The 20,825-nt window shown below is 49.7% G+C and overlaps 3 protein-coding genes and 2 long non-coding RNA genes across 10 annotated transcripts; 2 read left to right on the plus strand and 3 right to left on the minus strand.

The window, feature by feature from the left end:
• Positions 1-6,623: 6,623 nt before the first annotated feature.
• On the minus strand, positions 6,624-8,337 carry LOC124267158. The gene is made up of 5 exons (XM_046702054.1): positions 8,268-8,337; positions 7,771-7,790; positions 7,340-7,383; positions 6,981-7,223; positions 6,624-6,923 (listed from the first exon to the last, which is right to left on the minus strand). The coding sequence occupies exons 1-5, from the start codon at positions 8,335-8,337 to the stop codon at positions 6,755-6,757; spliced, it is 546 nt and encodes a 181-aa protein (XP_046558010.1). The 3' UTR covers positions 6,624-6,754.
• A 1,291-nt stretch (positions 8,338-9,628) lies between these two features.
• On the plus strand, positions 9,629-11,527 carry LOC124267161. The gene is made up of 3 exons (XR_006895967.1): positions 9,629-9,641; positions 9,835-9,988; positions 11,490-11,527. It is a non-coding gene; the product is annotated as an uncharacterized LOC124267161 (long non-coding RNA).
• A 121-nt stretch (positions 11,528-11,648) lies between these two features.
• Positions 11,649-12,041, minus strand: LOC124267159. Its single transcript, XM_046702055.1, has 2 exons — positions 11,846-12,041; positions 11,649-11,796 (listed from the first exon to the last, which is right to left on the minus strand). The coding sequence occupies exons 1-2, from the start codon at positions 12,034-12,036 to the stop codon at positions 11,649-11,651; spliced, it is 339 nt and encodes a 112-aa protein (XP_046558011.1). The 5' UTR covers positions 12,037-12,041.
• Positions 12,042-12,727: 686 nt separating this feature from the next.
• On the plus strand, positions 12,728-15,409 carry LOC124267160. Of its 4 annotated transcripts, XR_006895963.1 has the most exons (9): positions 12,728-12,837; positions 12,919-12,997; positions 13,062-13,195; positions 13,437-13,498; positions 13,665-13,682; positions 13,789-13,833; positions 14,011-14,204; positions 14,667-14,748; positions 15,335-15,409. It is a non-coding gene; the product is annotated as an uncharacterized LOC124267160 (long non-coding RNA). The 4 variants fall into 4 exon arrangements; XR_006895965.1 differs by lacking the exon at positions 13,437-13,498 and having other exon boundaries at positions 13,164-13,220; XR_006895964.1 differs by lacking the exon at positions 13,437-13,498 and having other exon boundaries at positions 13,164-13,195.
• Positions 12,728-15,945, minus strand: LOC124267157. 3 transcript variants are annotated; one of them, XM_046702053.1, is made up of 9 exons: positions 15,333-15,748; positions 14,729-14,746; positions 14,559-14,663; positions 14,126-14,277; positions 14,016-14,092; positions 13,252-13,510; positions 13,063-13,200; positions 12,913-12,992; positions 12,728-12,749 (listed from the first exon to the last, which is right to left on the minus strand). In XM_046702053.1, coding segments are annotated over exons 2-9 (825 nt in total). In that variant the 5' UTR covers positions 14,742-14,746; positions 15,333-15,748; the 3' UTR covers positions 12,728-12,748. The 3 variants fall into 3 exon arrangements, 1 of the variants encoding a protein (XP_046558009.1); XR_006895962.1 differs by lacking the exons at positions 12,728-12,749; positions 12,913-12,992; positions 13,252-13,510; positions 14,016-14,092; positions 14,126-14,277 and adding an exon at positions 15,931-15,945 and having other exon boundaries at positions 13,121-13,202; positions 14,580-14,746; positions 14,950-15,813; XR_006895961.1 differs by lacking the exons at positions 12,728-12,749; positions 12,913-12,992; positions 13,063-13,200; ... (3 more) ...; positions 14,729-14,746; positions 15,333-15,748 and adding an exon at positions 13,575-13,734 and having other exon boundaries at positions 13,864-14,050.
• Between the last annotated feature and the right edge of the window lie 4,880 nt (positions 15,946-20,825).

Consider the following 20,825-nt stretch of genomic DNA (forward strand, 5'->3'; position numbering starts at 1 on the left):
TTGTCATTAGGATTTAGGTAAGGTGTAACTGTTTAGCAACTGTTTTAACATATTTGCCAATCAAGGCGCGGTAAGGAGGGTGTGTGATTTGAAACTGTTGGTGATTCAGTAAATAAGGAACAATTCAACAAAAAAATTGCACACTAATATGATACGTAGCAGAGGACCAGATAAGCTGCGTATCCGGGTAAAATACGCATAGAAAATTTCCAATTACGCTACTAAAAAATAATTGTTGCGTACCAATTAAGCATTTAAAATGTTAGATACGCAAAAAGTTTAAAACAAATGCGCACGGAATATATTTATAAAAATTGCTTGCGTCATGAAAAAGACATTGATTGCTATCAAGTTGTACTGTTTTTATAAGACAAGTGTTGTACTTTCAGTATAGGATGAGTGATTTTTTCTGAAATCATTTCCATTATATTTAACTTGGTTTTGATTAGGTATGACATAAGGCAGAACATACCTGCTTAGTAAACTTACTCAATGACATAATACTTAGGTGAGTAATATGACTGAAATACGTACATATTTGAAAGCAGTGGGTAACGGAAAATGAAATACCCACTCAACATTCATAATACCCACTCCATAAAAATACAGTGGGTACAGTACCCACATGAGCTAAATCTTATCTGGAGCTCTGCATAGTATTAATTAGTATCGTAGGGACTTGGGCGTAGGACACCAACTCCATGAGAAAACCAAATAAAGACATTGCTGTCCATACAAATGAAATTAAAGCAGCTTGACTATAATTATCATGGCCAGCAGGGCAGTCATTTGTGGGTCAGCTGTCTATAACCAAAGTTAGACAATGGCCGTTCGACCACTGAAGCATGACATTGGGGACATCTGTCACACATTTTATCATTGTCCACCTTTGATTATAGACAGCTGGTTATGAAAATAATAGTCAAGCTGTTTTCCTTTCATATATATATATATCTATATATTGAGACAGATATATTTAATGTACTTAACTCAGGGAATGTATAAAACTCAAATACTATCCTGTGCCAAAGTGCCTACGTTATTACAGTCCGTTTGATTTCATTTGAGGTGAGGTGAAATTGGGTTTTAACGTCGTGCTTGAGAATATTTTGCTCATATGACGACATGCATGCGTGTGTATGTGTATGTGCGGCTGCTTGTACTAGCCCAGACTTAAGCTGTTTTTATTTTTATTTTTTTATTTTCCATATTTCATATATAGGCAAACATGTATAGATAAGTTTCATAATAATACAATGGTATATGTATACATGTATGGAAATGTACAGTTGGCTGAAAAAGTATAATTGGCTGGATTAATTTCCAAGTACCGGTAATAAATGTAATGTTGACCATTATTGAAAAAATAATTGCTCAGTTCCCTCTGATAGCTAAACATATCTTGACATATTATAGTGAATTTCATTTTTTAAATATTCTAACTTTGGTTTGAAACCATTTATGCTGCATCTGTAGATATAATGTTTGACAACTGAAATGATTTCATTAATCGGATTATTGTTTTTTCCTTTCATTCCCAATTAACGATTTTATTTGTGAGTTCCAGTTGTAACTGTACTGAGTTCAACCATGATTCTATTTCTTTCCATAATTTAAAAACAAATTCACATTCCCATAACATATGATTGATAGTTTCTCTTTCTTGTTCACAAAATGGACATATTGGTGAGGATGTGTATCCAATTTTATAAAGTAGTTGTCTTGTTGGGAGGATATTGTGGATAATTCTATAGTGCAACCATTTCAAGTCTATGCTTCGCGAACATTTATTTGCAATAATGTTAAAAAAATTCCAGTCGTTTTCAGTAAAATCTCTCTTTAGAACTCATTCCCATTTTGAAAAACTTGGCAACCGAACAAATTTTGAGTTCAAGAGGGAGGCATATAGTTTTTTACTCCCAATTATGGTGTCAATTTTTGAGACATTAAAAGGATAAATTGGTTCGCTTAATTTCATTTTAAATTGCTTTATATTCAGTGTTCGAGCATATGTTATAATTGCTTTTTTCACTGATTCATACGTTAAGAAATTGGTTTTTATTGAAAAGGTATTGGAAAATTCTTTATATGTGAACAGTCAGCCTTCTTCATGTATTAAATCATTCACAAAAACGACACCTTTTTTGAACCACTCACGATACAGAAAGGGATGACTATCAATTCTGATATTGTCGTTATTCCATAAGGATTGGCATTGTATTTCTTCTTCATTTACAATTTCTCTTTAACACATGGATATAAAGTTCGACCATTCTAAAAGTATGTATTCCAAAAGGAGTTAGTTGAAGAGGGAATTATTTCATTTTGTATATAGTAACTATCCGTCAGTAAAATTGTGTCCTGATTTTAAATTGACTGGTGAAGAGAAGCATCCATTTGAGGTCATGACCGCTTATTCTCTTTATCCATTTTTGTTTTTGTGATGATATTATTTTTCTAATATTTGGAGTTTTTATCCCCCCATGCTCTGGGTTTAACATCATTACATCTCTTTTAATCTTATCAGGTTTGTTTTTCCATATGAAATTAAAACACTTTTTTTTAAGTCTTTCAATGACACATTTTTTGGGATTTGGTAGAGCTGAGAATAGGTGGTTAAGCTTAGGTAGTAGAAGTGATTTAAGAACAGTATTTCTTCCGTACGGTTAAGGTATGAGCTGACCAAATGTTCATTTACCTTTCAATCTGAGCTAGTTTTTCATTGTAGTTTATTTCAACCATATTATCAAGATCAGTATCGAAATGTATTCCCAAGAGCGTGAAGTCTGTTTGTGACCAGTCAAAATTCCATTCTTTACACATCTTATATCGGGACCTCATTTTGGAGCCTATCCCTATTAGTTTAGTTTTATCTACGTTAACTTTCAAACCTGAAAAACGGCTAAATAGTTCTAATGTACTCAAAACTGCATAGAGGCATTTCTCTGATCAGTCTAATGTAAGTGTTGTATCATCTGCGAACTGTGATAGAAGATATGCTATACTTCCAAGTTTAATCCACTTTATATTTTTGTTGTTTCGTATCATGATACCCAGGATTTCTACACACAACAGAAAGATGTACGGCGCTAGCGGGTCCCCCTGGCGCCATCCCCGACCTATTTTAAAAGGAGTTGACGCAAATCCATTCACTAAGACTCTCGATTCAATATCATTATAGAATGTTTCTATCAAATGTGAGATACTGGGTCCAATATTAAAAAACTTTAATACGTTACTGAGATAGTGTCTATCTAAGCTGGTTTTATAGTTCTAGCCCACTGAGATACCATGCCGCAGTGAAGCATGAATACCCCACTCTGACATATTATACTGACTCCGAGCCGACCAGTCCTCGGCTTGGACCAACAAGTACCATATGTTAACATCTTTTGGTATGAGGCGGTAGGGGATCGAACCCGCAACCTTCCGCTCTTCGGGCGGACGATCTAACCACTACACCACGGAGGCGGTCCGATTTCATTTGAGACCGATGAATTGCTCACTAATACAAACTCTAATAAATGCAACAAAACCAAACTTTGCACAGTCACATGAAATCAACAGACCAACTCTGATGATTTGTATCATAAGTTTAAAGTTGATCATTATTTTGTTGTTACAGTTTGCTGTTTGTTATGAGGGGGGACCACTTGCTGGTAAAACAGCCAGGTAATCAAAGCGTGTGCAGTGAAATTTAAATTTCACACATGCAACTCACACACCTGGCTCTTCTACACAAATGCAAATTTTGATTTTGTTGGATTTATTAGATTTTGTGTTGGTGAGCAATTCATCGGTCTCAAATGAAATCAAACAGACTTTAGTTTATGTGAGCTTTTTGAGTAACAATGGAAAATGACATGGCAAGGTTTTAATTTGTGTAAAGAAAACAATTTATTGATTGCTACAATGTTTTAAAGTAGTTTATATATACTGAACGGCAAAAGAAATGTAATATTGGAAATGACATTTAAGTATCAATGGATCATTTGAACCTATTTTTTAAAATAATACGCCACTGAAATGCAGCACCGACTTTCATCAGAGAAGATAACCCCTCTCCATTGTCCCCCACGCCAGTTTTGCCGCTGTTGTGTCCACTTGGATACGTTCCCGGCGGTGACGTTGGGTGAATATGGGTCTCCTTGCAGGACATCGACAAAACAGGTTCCTGGCTTGGAGACGTCGCCGAATGGTAGGTCACTGACTGGTCGCTGGTGGTTTCCTATGGTCACCCAAGCTATTTCTCTGGCCCTTGCGAATAGGTCTTGCACGTGTTGATGGACGATATGACGGTCCTGGCAACATGTTGTTACACGGGGTTGACCACTACATGGACGGTCATCAGTGCTGCTGGTGGCGTTGTATCGCACTCTAAGACGTTTTATCGTTCGTACGCTGCAACTGAAGTCATAAGCAATGACTCGAGCATGTTGACCAGTGTGCAGACGTCCAATAGCTTGTTGTGGTTGATCTCTCGCTAACCTAGTCATAGCTGCTGTGTTCAGAAAACAAGTGAACGATTGCCATTCAAGCCGGCAATTTATGCCTGAATGCATTTATGATGCACGTGCATCTCGATTTCAATGTTGTGTTTGTGGGAACTTTTCCCTCTCCCAAAAACAAAACATTTCTAACTTCAATCTCCAACAATACTTTTTGGGGCAATGCAGGCTATCCGACCACGATTCATGTTTCCTCAAACTTGACTTCTGGTGTATATTTAAAAAAATAGGTTCAAATACTACATTGATACTCAAATGTCATTTCTAATATTAAGTTTCTTTTGCCTTTCAGTATATTACACAGAGACAAAAGTTCTTGTGACATGAAACAACCAAGCAGTTGTTTGAATGGAATAAAATATGCAAGAAGCTTGACATATTTAAGAAAAATGGTCAGCAATGTTCACTTAGCGGGGCCATTCATTCACATATCATTTCCACTCAGTGCAGTCTTAAGAAGTGTACAAGTGTACAGAACAACACATCTGTTCATCTCAGGGGAAAGGACAGATGGAGAGCTATACACAAAGAACTTAGTTAAGCACCCCCTGACATATCTCACGATTGAGTGAGCCCCAATCTTAACCTTTTGGAGCATATCTGTGACATGATTGGTCGTCGTGTGTGCAACAAAGGGATCCTCCTGTACAGAACCTGAAGCTGCTTTACACGAGCAATGGCATAGACTGTCCCTTCAGAGGGTCAGGAGGCTGACAGGGGTATAAGGAGGAGGGTGCTGGCTGTCATACAGTCACATGTAGGTTACACTCTGTATTGACCTTGAATCATTTTGAATGTCCACATTCACCAATAAATTCAACATAGAACATTCCAGGGCCATACTTGTACAGACATGGTTTTGTATGAACAGTGTTATTTTAAAATGAGCAATTATCATAAAATCATCATGGTTACCAGGCAAAATACCATATGGGTCAGAGATAAGTCTTATGTATCTGTTGAAAACCTACCATTGCAAAATTACAGGGGTGCTTAATTAAGTTCTTTGTGTATACATAGGTATGCTTCAGTCTGACCTTGCAGTGTGGTATTTTAGAAGCTAGGAAATACAAAATTGACAAACGTTATGGATAACAACTTCTTGTTGACCTTGCAGTGTTTTGAAGGTATGTTTTTTATCAAAATAATTGAAAATACAGCCTGTCCCAATAGTTGCCACCCACCAGTAACAACGCAGGTTCTGGCCAGCAACCCTACAGTAACAGAAGGGTACCTGCAAGAACAATTTGACGTCAAAGACATCTGTTCAAGACAGTCTGACAACCACTTCTGAAGCCACAACACATGTGGACGTTCCCAATGAAGCAGACATTTGCAATTGGGAATAATTGAGTGGAGAAGAGACTGTCCTCCCCAGTCTTTTCTTTGTCGTGATAGGTGTATCATGTGGTCAGATTGTGCATTGTAATTAGTGATTGTACCAACTGCCCATAGTATCAAGCTGTGTTTGTCTACTAACCACCAATGCAGTAATATAGAGAAGACACTAATAGATATAAAATTATTTTTATTTCTCATTTCATTCATATCACAATAAAATAATTCATGTGTTTACCTTTCATCAATAATAGGGTTTCAGAATGCTCATTCAGTCGAATTAATGACATTTAGTACATTTTACACATAATTTCAGAAGCAAGTGACTTTGCACAGATAATTCTGAAGACATTTAACAGGAAACTAGTTCATAAAGACAAGAAAACATTTCATATGCTGTCCATGAATAACTGTAAAAGTGGTGATGTGGAATATTCACTCTCACTCTCCATCCCGGTCATGGATGATGTAAATGTTTCTCAAAATGTCCAAATCATGTAACATTGAGTTTTGGGTGCGTCCTTTTTACAAGCCACTACTACAAGGGAAGGATTACATTTTGTGAAGCTTCACATAAGCCATCCACATCAGGTAGCATTTTCTGCATCTAGGGCTATGTTCTGCTTTGAAACTCAGCACTTCTTCAGGATCACCATCTCAAGGAAAGGTCTATGCCTCTTTCATTTCAGTGTATACAGGGATATGCCAAGGCTCCACAGGTCCTCATCTGTAGAGGATGTATGAAAGATACCACCATCCTGCACCAAGGTCCAAATCCAGTTCATGCTACCTTGTATCCACTATCTTACACTGCTCCATTTTACGTCCAACTAACACTGCTCCAGGTCCTGCTCCTCCTGCTGTCCAAGGGAAGGTCTACCATCTCTGAGTGCCATGGGTACACCACCTTAGTTAATCAGGAAAGGTCCACCATCTCGTGCTGCCAAGGGAAAGTCCACTATCTCGTGCTGCCCAAGGGAAGGTCCACCATCTCGTGCTGCCAAGGGAAAGTCCACTATCTCGTGCTGCCCAAGGGAAGGTCCACCATCTCGTGCTGCCCAAGGAAAGGTCCACCATCTCGCCAAGGAAAGTCCACTATCTGCGTGCTGCCCAAGGAAAGGTCACCACCACCATCTCGTGCTGCCCAAGGAAAGGTCCACCATCTCGTGCTGCCCAAGGAAAGGTCCACCATCTCGTGCTGCCAAGGGAAAGTCCACTATCTCGTGCTGCCCAAGGGAAGGTCCACCATCTCGTGCTGCCAAAGGAAAGGTCCACCATCTCGTGCTGCCAAAGGAAAGGTCCACCATCTCGTGCTGCCCAAGGAAAGGTCCACCATCTCGTGCTGCCCAAGGAAAGGTCCACCATCTCGTGCTGCCCAAGAAAAAGGTCCACCATCCAATGCTGCCCAAGGAAAGGTCCATTATCTCGTGCTGCCCAAGGAAAGGTCCATTATCTCGGGCTGCCCAAGGAAAGGTCCACCATCTCGTGCTGCCCCAAAAAGGTCCATCTCATGCTGGTCCAGGTCCACCATCTCACACTGCATCAGGGAGGGTCCACCATCTCATGCTGCATAAGGGGGTCCACCATCTCATGCTGCATCAGGGAGGGTCCACCATGTCATGCTGCATCTGGGAAGGTCCACCATCTCACGCTGCACTGGGGATGGTCCACCATCTCCAGCTGCATCGGGGAAGGTCCACCATCTCACGCTGCATCGGGGAAGGTCCACCAACTCACGCTGCATCAGGGAAGGTCCACCATCTCATGCTGCATCGGGGAAGGTCCACCATCTCACGCTGCATTGGGGAAGGTCCACTGTCTCACGCTGATCCAGCTCCACCATCTCACTCTGGTCCAGTTCCACCATCTCACTCTGGTCAAGGAAAGGTCCACAATCTCGTGCTGCCAAAGGAAGGTCCACCATCTCCCACTGCATCAGGGAGGGTCCACCATCTCACACTGCATCAAGGGGGATCAACTATCTCATGCTGCATCAGGGGGGTCCACCATCTCATGCTGCATCAGGGAGGGTCCACCATGTCACGCTGCATCGGGGGGTCCATCTCACGCTGCATCGGGGAAGGGTCCAACATATCAAGCTGCATCAGGGAAGGCCCACTATCTCACGCTGCATCGGGGAAGGTCCACCATCTCACGCTGCATTGGGGAAGGTCCACCATCTCACGTTGCATTGGGGAAGGTCCACCGTCTCACGCTGGTCCAGTTCCACCATCTCACTCTGGTCCAGGTCCATCATCTCGTACTGGTCATGGAAAGGTCCACCATCTTGTGCTGCCCAAGGAAGGTCCACCATCTCGTGCTGCCAAAAGAAAGGTCCACCATCCAATGCTACCCAAGGAAAGGTCCATTATCTCGTGCTGCCCAAGGAAAGGTCCATTATCTCGGGCTGCCCAAGGAAAGGTCCACCATCTCGTGCTGCCCCAAAAAGGTCCATCTCATGCTGGTCCAGGTCCACCATCTCACACTGCATCAGGGAGGGTCCACCATCTCATGCTGCATAAGGGGGGTCCACCATCTCATGCTGCATCAGGGAGGGTCCACCATGTCATGCTGCATCTGGGAAGGTCCACCATCTCACGCTGCACTGGGGATGGTCCACCATCTCAAGCTGCATCGGGAAGGTCCACCATCTCACGCTGCATCGGGGAAGGTCCACCAACTCACGCTGCATCAGGGAAGGTCCACCATCTCATGCTGCATCGGGGAAGGTCCACCATCTCACGCTGCATTGGGGAAGGTCCACCGTCTCACGCTGATCCAGTTCCACCATCTCACTCTGGTCAAGGAAAGGTCCACAATCTCGTGCTGCCCAAGGAAGGACCATCTCCCACTGCATCAGGGAGGGTCCACCATCTCACACTGCATCACTGCATCTCATGCTGCATCAGGGGGGTCCACCATCTCACGCTGCATCAAGGGGGTCCACCATCTCACGCTGCATCGGGAAGGTCCATCTCAACGCTGCATCGGGAAGGGTCCAACATATCAAGCTGCATTGGGGAAGGCCCACTATCTCACGCTGCATCGGGGAAGGTCCACCATCTCACGCTGCATTGGGGAAGGTCCACCATCTCACGCTGCATTGGGGAAGGTCCACCGTCTCACGCTGGTCCAGTTCCACCATCTCACTCTGGTCCAGGTCCATCATCTCGTACTGGTCATGGAAAGGTCCACCATCTTGTGCTGCCCAAGGAAGGTCCACCATCTCGTGCTGCCAAAGGAAAGGTCCACCATCTCGTGCTGCCCAAGGAAGGTCCACCATCTGGTGCTGGCCAAGGAAAGATCCATGTCTTGCTGCACGAGGAAAGGTCCACATCTGGTGCTGGCCAAGGAAAGGTCCACCATCTCGGGCTGTCCCAGGGCCGAGCCATGTCCATCTCCTGAATCTCACAGTACATCGCCAGCTTGCCATTTCTGGTCAACAACCTAAAATCTTACCTTACTCACCTGACTTAATTGGTCCTATCAATATACTTCATTATCTTGCATTCGAAACATCAACGTCCCTCCAGGCTCACCATGGTATTCATTCAATTTTCCACCCATCCAGTCACACCAAGGACTCCCTCAAGTAACACCAAGGTCTTCATCCAGTCACACCAGTCTTCATCCATCCAGTCACACCTAGGTCTTCTATCCATGCAGTCTCATAAGGGTCTTCCATCCAGACTCACCAGGGTATTCCATCCCTCCAGTCACCAGTCGGAGCAGTATATTCTCTCTATTCAGTTACAACAAGGGTCACACCTGGGTCTTCCATGCATCCAGTCACACGTGAGTTTTCATCCAGTCTCACCAGGGTCTTCCATCCAGTCGCACCAGAGTCTTCCGTCAACAAGGCAGCAGGGTCTTCCGTCAACAAGGCAGCAGGCTCTTCCGTCCATCAAGGCAGCAGGGTCTTCCGTCCATCAAGGCAGCAGGGGCTTCTGTCCATCAAGACAGTAGGGTCTTCCGTCCACCATGGCAGCAGGGGCTTCCGTCCATCCAGTCACACCAGGGTCTTCATCCAGTCACAGCAGGGTCTTCATCCAGTCACAGCAGGGTCTTCATCCATCCAGTCACATCAGGGTCTTCATCCATCCAGTCACATCAGGGTTTTCAATTCATCCAGTCACATCAGGGTCTTCAATCCTCCAGCCATCCAGTCGCATCAGGGTCTTCCTTCCATCCAGTCACACCAGGGTGTTCAATCCTCCAGCCATCCAGTCACATCAGGGTGTTCAATCCTCCAGCCATCCAGTCACACCAGGGTGTTCAATCCTCCAGCCATCCAGTCGCATCAGGGTGGGCAATCCTCCAGCCATCCAGTCGCATCAGGGTCTTCCTTCCATCCAGTCACACCAGGGTGTTCAATCCTCCAGACATCCAGTCGCATCAGGGTCTTCCTTCCATCCAGTCACACCAGGGTGTTCAATCCTCCAGCCATCCAGTCACATCAGGGTGTTCAATCCTCCAGCCATCCAGTCACACCAGGGTGTTCAATCCTCCAGCCATCCAGTCGCATCAGGGTGGGCAATCCTCCAGCCATCCATCATCAGGGGGTCTTCCTTCCATCCAGTCACCAGGGTGTTCAATCCTCAGACATCCAGTCGCATCAGGGTCTTCCTTCCATCCAGTCATATCAGGGTCTTCAATCCTCCAGCCATCCAGTCGCATCAGGGTCTTCCTTCCATCCAGTCACACCAGGGTGTTCAATCCTCCAGCCATCCAGTCACACCAGGGTGTTCAATCCTCCAGCCATCCAGTCGCATCAGGGTCTTCCTTCCATCCAGTCACACCAGGGTGTTCAATCCTCCAGCCATCTAGTCACACCAGGGTGTTCAATCCTCCAGCCATCCAGTCGCATCAGGGTCTTCCTTCCATCCAGTCACACCAGGGTGTTCAATCCTCCAGCCATCTAGTCACACCAGGGTGTTCAATCCTCCAGCCATCCAGTCGTATCAGGGTCCTCCAGCCATCCAGTCGCATCAGGGTCTTCCTTCCATCCAGTCACACCAGGGTGTTCAATCCTCCAGCCATCCGGTCACACCAGGGTGTTCAATCCTCCAGCCATCCAGTCACACCAGGGTGTTCAATCCTCCAGCAATCCAGTCGCATCAGGGTGGGCAATCCTCCAGCCATCCAGTCACATCAGGGTCTTCCTTCCATCCAGTCACACCAGGGTGTTCAATCCTCCAGCCATCCAGTCGCATCAGGGTCTTCCTTCCATCCAGTCACATCAGGGTCTTCAATCCTCCAGCCATCCAGTCGCATCAGGGTCTTCCTTCCATCCAGTCACACCAGGGTGTTCAATCCTCCAGCCATCCAGTCGCATCAGGGTCTTCCTTCCATCCAGTCACATCAGGGTCTTCAATCCTCCAGCCATCCAGTCGCATCAGGGTCTTCCTTCCATCCAGTCACATCAGGGTCTTCAATCCTCCAGTCATCCAGTCATCAGGGTCTTCTCTTCCATCCAGTCACACCAGGGTCTTCAATCCTCCAGCCATCCAGTCGCATCAGGGTCTTCCTTCCATCCAGTCACACCAGGGTGTTCAATCCTCCAGCCATCCAGTCACATCAGGGTCTTCCTTCCATCCAGTCACATCAGGGTCTTCAATCCTCCAGCCATCCAGTCATATCAAGGTCTTCAATCCATCCAGTCACAGCAGGGTCTTCAATCCTCCAGCCATCCAGTCGCATCAGGGTCTTCCTTCAATCCAGTCACACCAGGGTGTTCCATCCATCCAGTCACACCAGGGTCTTCCATTCATCCAGTCACACCAGGGTCTTCCATCCATCCAGTCACCAGCATCTTCTTCCAGTTGCAGCAGGGTCTTCCATCCATCCAGGTGCAGCAGGGTCTTCCATCCATCCAGTCACATCAGGGTCTTCCATCCATCCAGTCACCAGCATCTTCTTCCAGTTGCAGCAGGGTCTTCCGTCCATCCAGGTGCACCAGGGTCTTCCATCCATCCAGTCACCAGCATCTTCTTCCAGTCTCACCAGGGTCTTCCATCCATCCAGTCACACCAGGGTCTTCCATCCATCCAGTCACACCAGGGTCTTCAATCCATCCAGTCACACCAGGGTCTTCAATCCATCCAGTCACCAGCATCTCATACAGTCTCAGCAGGGTCTTCATCCATCCAGTCACACCAGGGTGTTCAATCCTCCAGCCATCCAGTCGCATCAGGGTCTTCATTCCATCCAGTCACAGCAGGGTCTTCATCCATCCATTCAGTCACACCAGGGTGTTCAATCCTCCAGCCATCCAGTCGCATCAGGGTCTTTATTCCATCCAGTCACAGCAGGGTCTTCGGTCCATTCAGTCACACCAGGGTCCTCCATCCATCCAATCAGGTCAAGGTCTTGCATCCATTGTCTCACCACGGGTCTTCAATCCATCCAGTCACACCAAGGTGTTCCATCCATCCAGTCACCAGCATCTCATACAGTCGCAGCAGGGTCTTCCATCCATCCAGTCACAGCAGGGTCTTCATCCATCCAGTCTTCTTCCAGTCTCACTAGCGTGTTCTATCCATCCAGTCTCACCAGGGTCTTCAAAGTCACCAGGGTCATCCAACCAGTCGCAGCAGGATCATACTGTCACCAGCATTTTCTTCAAGTCATAGGAGCTTCCATTCATCCAGTCTTCCAGGGTCATCATCCAGTGTTCTAGTCTTCTTCCAGTCTCACCAGGGTCTTGTCCAGTCTCACCAGGGTCAACCAAGGATCAAGGTATTCCAGCAGGATCATCCTGTCACCAGCATTTTCTTCAGTCTTCCATCCAGTCAGCAGGAGCTTCCATTCATCCAGTCACAGCAGGGTCTTCCATCCAGTCCAGTCTTCCAGTCACCAGGGTCCATCCAGTCCACTCAGTCTCACCAGGGTCTTCCATCCAGTCTCATCCAGTCACCAGGGGTCATCCATCCAGTCTTCCATCCAGTCTTTCACAGGGTCTTCCATCCAGTCTTCCATCCAGTCCCATCCAGTCTTCCATCCAGTCCAGTCTTCCATCAGTCTTCCATCCAGTGGGTTCTTCCAGTCTTCCATCCAGTCTCTCCATCACCAGGGGTCTTCCATCCAGTCTTCCATCCAGTCCACCAGGGTCTTCCATCCAGTCACCAGGGTCTTCCATCCAGTCACCAGGGGTCATTCCATCCAGTCACCAGGGTCTTCATCCAGTCTTCCATCCAGTCAGGGTCTTCCATCCAGTCAGGGTCTTCCATCCAGTCACCAGGGTCTTCCATCCAGTCACCAGGGTCTTCCATCCAGTCACCAGGGGCTTCCATCCAGTCACCAGGGGCTTCCATCCAGTCTTCCATCCAGTCACCAGGGTCTTCCATCCAGTCACCACTCAGGGTCTTCCATCCAGTCACAGTCACCAGGGTCTTCATCCAGTCACCAGGGTCTTCCATCCAGTCACCAGGGTCTTCCATCCAGTCACCAGGGGTCCATCCTTCCATCCAGTCTTCCATCTAGTCACCAGGGTCATCCAGTCTTCCATCCAGTCACCAGGGTTCCAGTCCAGGGTCTTCCATCCAGTCACCAGGGTCTTCCATCCAGTCACCAGGGTCTCCATCCATCCAGTCACCAGGGTCTTCCATCCAGTCACCAGGGTCTTCCATCCAGTCACCAGGGTCTTCCATCCAGTCACCAGGGTCCATCCAGGGTCTTCCATCTCAGTCACCAGGGTCTTCCATCCAGTCACCAGGGTCAGGGTCTTCCATCCAGTCACCAGGGTCTTCCATCCAGTCACCAGGGTCATCCATCCAGTCACCAGGGTCATCCATCCATCTACCAGGGTCTTCCATCCAGGTCTTCCATCCAGTCAGGGTCTTCCATCCAGGTCTTCTCATCCAGTCACCAGGGTCTTCCATCCAGTCACCTTCCATCCAGTCACCAGGGTCTTCCATCAGTCAGTCTTCCATCCAGTCACCAGGTCTTCCATCCAGTCTTCCATCCAGTCACCAGGGTCTTCCATCCAGTCACCAGGGGTCTTAGGTCATCCAGTCACCAGGGTCTTCCATCCAGTCCAGTCCATCCAGGGTCTTCCATCCAGTTCTTCCATCCAGTCACCAGGGGTCTTCCATCCAGTCACCAGGGTCTTTCCATCCAGTCCAGTCTTCATCCAGTCACCAGGGTCATTCCATCCAGTCACCAGGGTCTTTCCATCCAGTCACCAGGGTCTTCCATCCAGTCACCAGGGTCTTCCATCCAGTCACCAGGGTCTTCCATCCAGTCACCATGGGCTTACATCCAGTCTTCCATCTAGTCACCAGGGTCTTCCATTCAGTCACCAGGGTCTTCCATCCAGTCACCAGGGTCATCCATCCAGTCACCAGGGTCATCCATCCAGTCACCAGGGTCATCCATCCAGTCACCAGGGTCATCCATCCAGTCTTCCATCCAGTCACCAGGGTCTTCCATCCTATCTTCCATCCAGTCTCACCAGGGTCATCCATCCATTCACCAGGGTCTTCCATCCAGTCACCAGGGTCATCCATCCAGTCACCAGGGTCTTCCATTCAGTCACTGGGGTCTTCCATCCAGTCACCAGGGTCTTCCATCCAGTCACCAGGGTCATACAACCAGTCACCAGGGTCATACATCCAGTCTTCCATCCAGTCACCAGGGGCTTCCATCCAGTCACCAGGGGCTTCCATCCACCAGGGTCATCCATCCAGTCACCAGGGTCTTCCATCCAGTCACCAGGGTCTTCCATCCAGTCACCAGGGTCTTCCATCCAGTCACCAGGGTCTTCCATCCAGTCACCAGGGTTTTCCATCCAGTCACCAGGGTCTTCCATCCAGTCACCAGGTCTTCCATCCAGTCACCAAGGTCTTCCATCCAGTCACCAGGGTCTTCCATCCATCCCTCACCAGGGTCTTCCATCCATCCTGTCCGCGGCGTATTCTTCCAGTCACAGCAGAGACTTCTGTCCATCCAGTCACAGCAGGGATTTCCTTACACGCAGTCACAGCAGGGACTTCCGTCCATCCAGTCACAGCAGGGTCTTCAGCCAGTCACACAAGGTCATTATCCAGTCACACCAAGGTCTTCCATCCAACCAGTTGCCATGGTATTTCATCCATCCAGTCACACCAGGGTCTTCCAGCCAAGCACACCAAGGTCTTCCATCCATCTTGTTGCCATGGTCTTTCATCCTTCCAGTCACAGCAGGGTCTTCAGCCAGTCACACAAGGTCATTATCCAGTCAAACCAAGGTCTTCCATCCATCTTGTTGCCATGGTCTTTCATCCATCCAGTCACACCAGGGTCTTCCGGCCAAGCACACCAAGGTCTTCCATCCATCTTGTTGCCATGGTCTTTCATCCTTCCAGTCACAGCAGGGTCTTCCGTCCAGTCACACCAGGGTCTTCCTTCCATCCAATCAGGTCAAGGTCTTACATCCATTGTCTCACCAGGGTCTTCGCAGCAGGATTTTCCATCCCTCCGGTCGCACCAGGGACTTCTGAAACCTACAGCAGGGTCTTCCATCCATCCAGTCACAGCAGTGTCTTCTGTCCATCCAGTCACACAAAGGTCTTCTGTCATCCAGTCACAGAAGGGTCTTGATCTAGTCACGGCAGGGTCTTCCGTCCATCCAGTCAATCAGGTCAGGGTCTTTATGTCTCACCAGGGTCTCTTCCTTCCATCACAGTGCAGCAGGGAATGTCCAACAGCTCCTGTAACAAGTATAACCTTACCTTACACAAAGGGTCTTTCTCCATCCTGGCACACCATCACGCACTGCCTCAGGACATGCCCACCACCTAGCGCTGCCTCAGGACAGGCCCACCATCAGTAAAGGTCCACCATCTCACGCTGCATCAGGGAAGGTCCACCATCTCACGCTGCATCAGGGAAGGTCCACCATCTCACGCTGCATCAGGGAAGGTCCACCATCTCACGCTGCATCAGGGAAGGTCCACCATCTCACGCTGCATCAGGGAAGGTCCACCATCTCACGCTGCATCAGGGAACGTCCACCATCACACGCTCCATCAGGGAAGGTCCACCATCTCAAGCTGCATCAGGGAAGGTCCACCATCTCACGCTGCATCAGGGAGAGGTCCACCACCTCACGCTGCATCAGGGAAGGTCAACCATCTCACACTGCATCGGGAAAGGTCAACCATCTCAGGCTGCATCGGGGAAGGTCCACCATCTCAAGCTGCATCGGGGAGGGTCCACCATCTCACGATGCCTCGAGAGAGGTCTAACATCCATCTCACATTGCATCAGGGAAGGTCCACCATCTCACACTGGATCAGAGTGCATCAGGGAAGGTCCACCATCACACGCTGCAACAGGATGCATCGAGGGAAGGTCCACCATCACACGCTGCAACAGGATGCATCGAGGGAAGGTCCACCATCTCAAGCTGCAGCAGGGAAGGTCCATCTCACATTGCATAAGGGAAGGTCCACCATCTCACGCTGCATTGTGGAAGGTCCACCATCTCATGCTGCATCAGGGAAGGTCCACCATCTCACGCTGCATTGGGGAAGGTCCATCTCACGCTGCATCAGGGAAGGTCCACCATCTCACGCTGCATCAGGGAAGGTCCACCATCTCACGCTGCATCGGGGAAGGTCCACCATCTCACGCTGCATCGGGGAAGGTCCACCATCTCACGCTGCATCGGGGATGATCCATCTCACTCTGCATCAGGGAAGGTCCACCATCTCATGCTGCATCAGGGAAGGTCCACCATCTCACGCTGCATTGGGGAAGGTCCATCTCACGCTGCATCAGGGAAGGTCCACCATCTCACGCTGCATCAGGGAAGGTCCACCATCTCAAGCTGCATCGGGGAAGGTCCACCATCTCGCTGCATTGGGAAGGTCCACCATCTCACGCTGCATCAGGGAAGGTCCACCATCTCACGCTGCATCGGGGAAGGTCCACCATCTCACGCTGCATCAGGGAAGGTCCACCATCTCACGCTGCATCAGGGAAGGTCCATCTCACTCTGCATCAGGGAAGGTCAATCTCACGTTGCATCAGGGAAGGTCCATCTCACGTTGCATCAGGGAAGGTCCACCATCTCACAATGCCTCGGGAGAGGTCCAACATCTCACGCTGCATCAGGGATGATCCATCTCACATTGCATCAGGGAAGGTCATCCATCTCACGCTGGATCAGGGTGCATCGGGGAAGGTCCACCATCTCACGCTGCATCAGGGTGCATCAGGGAAGGTCCACCATCTCACGCTGCATCAGGGTGCATCGGGAAAGGTCCACCATCTCACGCTGCATCAGGGAAGGTCCACCATCTCACGCTGCATCGGGGAAGGTCCACCATCTCACGATGCATCGGGGAAGGTCCACCATCTCAGGGTGCATCAGGGAAGGTCCACCATCTCACGCTGCATCAGGGAAGGTCCACCATCTCACGCTGCATCGGGGAAGGTCCACCATCTCACGCTGCATCAGGGAAGGTCCACCATCTCACAATGCATCGGGGAAGGTCCACCATCTCACGCTGCATCAGGGAAGGTCCACCATCTCACGCTGCATCAGGGAAGGTCCACCATCTCACGCTGCATCAGGGAAGGTCCACCATCTCACGCTGCATCAGGGGAAGGCCACCATCTCACGCTGCATCAGGGAAGGTCCACCATCTCACGCTGCATCAGGGAAGGTCCACCATCTCATGCTGCATCAGGGAAGGTCCACCATCTCACGCTGCATCAGGGAAGGTCCACCATCTCATGCTGCATCAGGGAAGGTCCACCATCTCACGCTGCATTGGGGAAGGTCCACCATCTCAAGCTGTATCAGTGAAGGTCCACCATCTCACGCTGCATCAGGGGAAGGTCCACCATCTCAAGCTGCATCAATGGAAGGTCCACCATCTCATGCTGCATCAGGGAAGGTCCACCATCTCACGCTGCATCATGGAAGGTCCACCATCTCATGCTGCATCAGGGAAGGTCCACCATCTCACGCTGCATCAGGGAAGGTCCACCATCTCAGGGTGCATCAGGGAAGGTCCACCATCTCACGCTGCATCGGGGAAGGTCCACCATCTGAAGCTGCATCAGGGAAGGTCCACCATCTCACAATGCATCGGGGAAGGTCCACCATCTCAAGCTGCATCAGGGAAGGTCCACCATCTCACGCTGCATCAGGGAAGGTCCACCATCTCATGCTGCATCAGGGAAGGTCCACCATCTCATGCTGCATCAGGGAAGGTCCACCATCTCATGCTGCATCAGGGAAGGTCCACCATCTCACGCTGCATCAGTGAAAGGTCCACCATCTCACGCTGCAATATGGAAGGTCCACCATCTCATGCTGCATCAGAGAAGGTCCACCATCTCACGCTGCATCAGGGAAGGTCCACCATCTCATGCTGCATCAGGGAAGGTCCAGCTCATGCTGCATCAGGGAAGGTCCACCATCTCACGCTGCATTGGGGAAGGTCCACCATCTCAAGCTGCATCAATGAAGGTCCACCATCTCACGCTGCATCAGGGAAGGTCCACCATCTCACGCTGCATCAGGGAAGGGTCCATCTCACTCTGCATCCGGGAAGGTCCATCTCACATTGCATCAGGGAAGGTCCACCATCTCACGCTGCATCAGGGAAGGTCCACCATCTCATGCTGCATCAGGAAGGGTCCACCATCTCACGCTGGATCAGGGTCCATCGGGGAAGGTCGTCCATCTCACGCTGCATCGGGAAAGGTCCAACATCTCAACCTGCATCAGGGATGCTCCATCTCACATTGCATCAGGGAAAGGTCCACCATCTCACGCTGGTTCAGGGTGCATCGGGGAAGGTCCACCATCTCACGCTGGTTCATGGTGCATCGGGGAAGGTCCACCATCACACGCTGCAACAGGGTGCATCGGGGAAGGTCCACCATCTCAGGGTGCATCAGGGAAGGTCCACCATCTCACGCTGCATCAGGGGAAGGTCCACCATCTCACGCTGCATCTCATTGGGAAGGTCCACCATCTCACGCTGCATCAGGGAAGGTCCACCATCTCTTGCTGCATCAGGGAAGGTCCATCCATCTCAGGAAGGTGCATCACGCTGGGAAGGTCCATCTCACACGCTGCATCAGGGAAGGTCCACCATCTCACGCTGGCAGGGTGCATCGGGAAGGTCCACCATCTCACGCTGCATCATCGGGAAGGTCCACCATCTCACGCGCTGCATCAGGAAGGTCCACCATCTCATGCTGCATCAGGGAAGGTCCACCATCTCATGCTGCATCAGGGAAGGTCCACCATCTCATGCTGCATCAGGGAAGGTCCACCATCTCACGCTGCATCGGGAGAAGGTCCACCATCTCAATCTCAATTTGCATCAGGGAAGGTCCACCATCTCACGCTGCATCAGGGAAGGGGCTGCATCAGGAAGGCATGCATCGAGGGAAGGTCCACCATCTCACGCTGCAGGATGCATCAGGGAAGGTCCACCATCTCATGCTGCATCAGGGAAGGTCCACCATCTCATGCTGCATCAGGGGAAGGTCCACCATCTCACGCTGCATCAGGGAAGGTCCACCATCTCACGCTGCATCAGGGAAGGTCCACCATCTCACGCTGCATTGGGGAAGGTCCACCATCTCAGGCTGCATCAGGGAAGGTCCACCATCTCACGCTGCATCAGGCTGGGGAAGGTCCACCATCTCACGCTGCATCAGGCTGCATCGGGAAGGTCCACCATCTCACGCTGCATCGGGAAGGTCCACCATCTCAGGCTGCATCAAGGGGAAGGTCCACTCATCTCACGCTGCATCGGGAAGGTCCACCATCTCACGCTGCATCTGGGAAGGTCCACCATCTCACGCTGCATCAGGGAAGGTCCACCATCTCACGCTGCATCAGGGAAGGTCCACCATCTCACGCTGCATCGGGGAAGGTCCACCATCTCACGCTGCATCGGGGAAGGTCCACCATCTCACGCTGCATCGGGGAAGGTCCACCATCTCACGCTGCATCAGGGAAGGTCCACCATCTCACGCTGCATCAGGGGAAGGTCCACCATCTCACGCTGCATCAGGGAAGGTCCACCATCTCACAGCTGCATCAGGGAAGGTCCACCATCTCACGCTGCATCAGGGAAGGTCCACCATCTCACGCTGCATCAGGGAAAGGTCCATCTCACGCTGCATCAGGGAAGGTCCACCATCTCACGCTGCATCAGGGAAGGTCCACCATCTCACGCTGCATCAGGGAAGGGTCCATCTCACGCTGCATCAGGGAAGGTCCACCATCTCAGGCTGCATCAGGGAAGGTCCACCATCTCAGGCTGCATCAGGGAAGGTCCACCATCTCACGCTGCATCAGGGAAGGTCCACCATCTCACGCTGCATCAGGGGAAGGTCCACCATCTCACGCTGCATCAGGGAAGGTCCACCATCTCAGCTGCATCAGGGAAGGTCCACCATCTCACGATGCATCAGGGAAGGTCCACCATCTCACGCTGCATCAGGGAAGGTCCACCATCTCACGCTGCATCAGGGAAGGTCCACCATCTCACGCTGCATCAGGGAAGGTCCACCATCTCAGGCTGCATCAGGGAAGGTCCACCATCTCACGCTGCATCAGGGAAGGTCCACCATCTCACGCTGCATCGGGGAAGGTCCACCATCTGAAGCTGCATCAGGGAAGGTCCACCATCTCACAATGCATCGGGGAAGGTCCAACATCTCACGCTGCATCAGGGATGATCCATCTCACTCTGCATCAGGGAAGGTCCACCATCTCATGCTGCATCAGGGAAGGTCCATCTCACATGCTGCATCAGGGAAGGACCACCATCTCACGCTGCATCAGGGAAGGTCCACCATCTCACGCTGCATCAGGGAAGGTCCACCATCTCACGCTGCATCAGGAAGGTCCACCATCTCATGCTGCATCATGGAAGGTCCACCATCTCATGCTGCATCAGAGAAGGTCCACCATCTCACGCTGCATCAGGGAAGGTCCACCATCTGCTGCATCAGGGAAGG

This window comes from Haliotis rubra, unplaced genomic scaffold (genome assembly GCF_003918875.1).
Source record: "Haliotis rubra isolate DU_JTF1 unplaced genomic scaffold, ASM391887v1 Scf13, whole genome shotgun sequence".
Lineage (NCBI taxonomy): Eukaryota > Metazoa > Mollusca > Gastropoda > Lepetellida > Haliotidae > Haliotis > Haliotis rubra.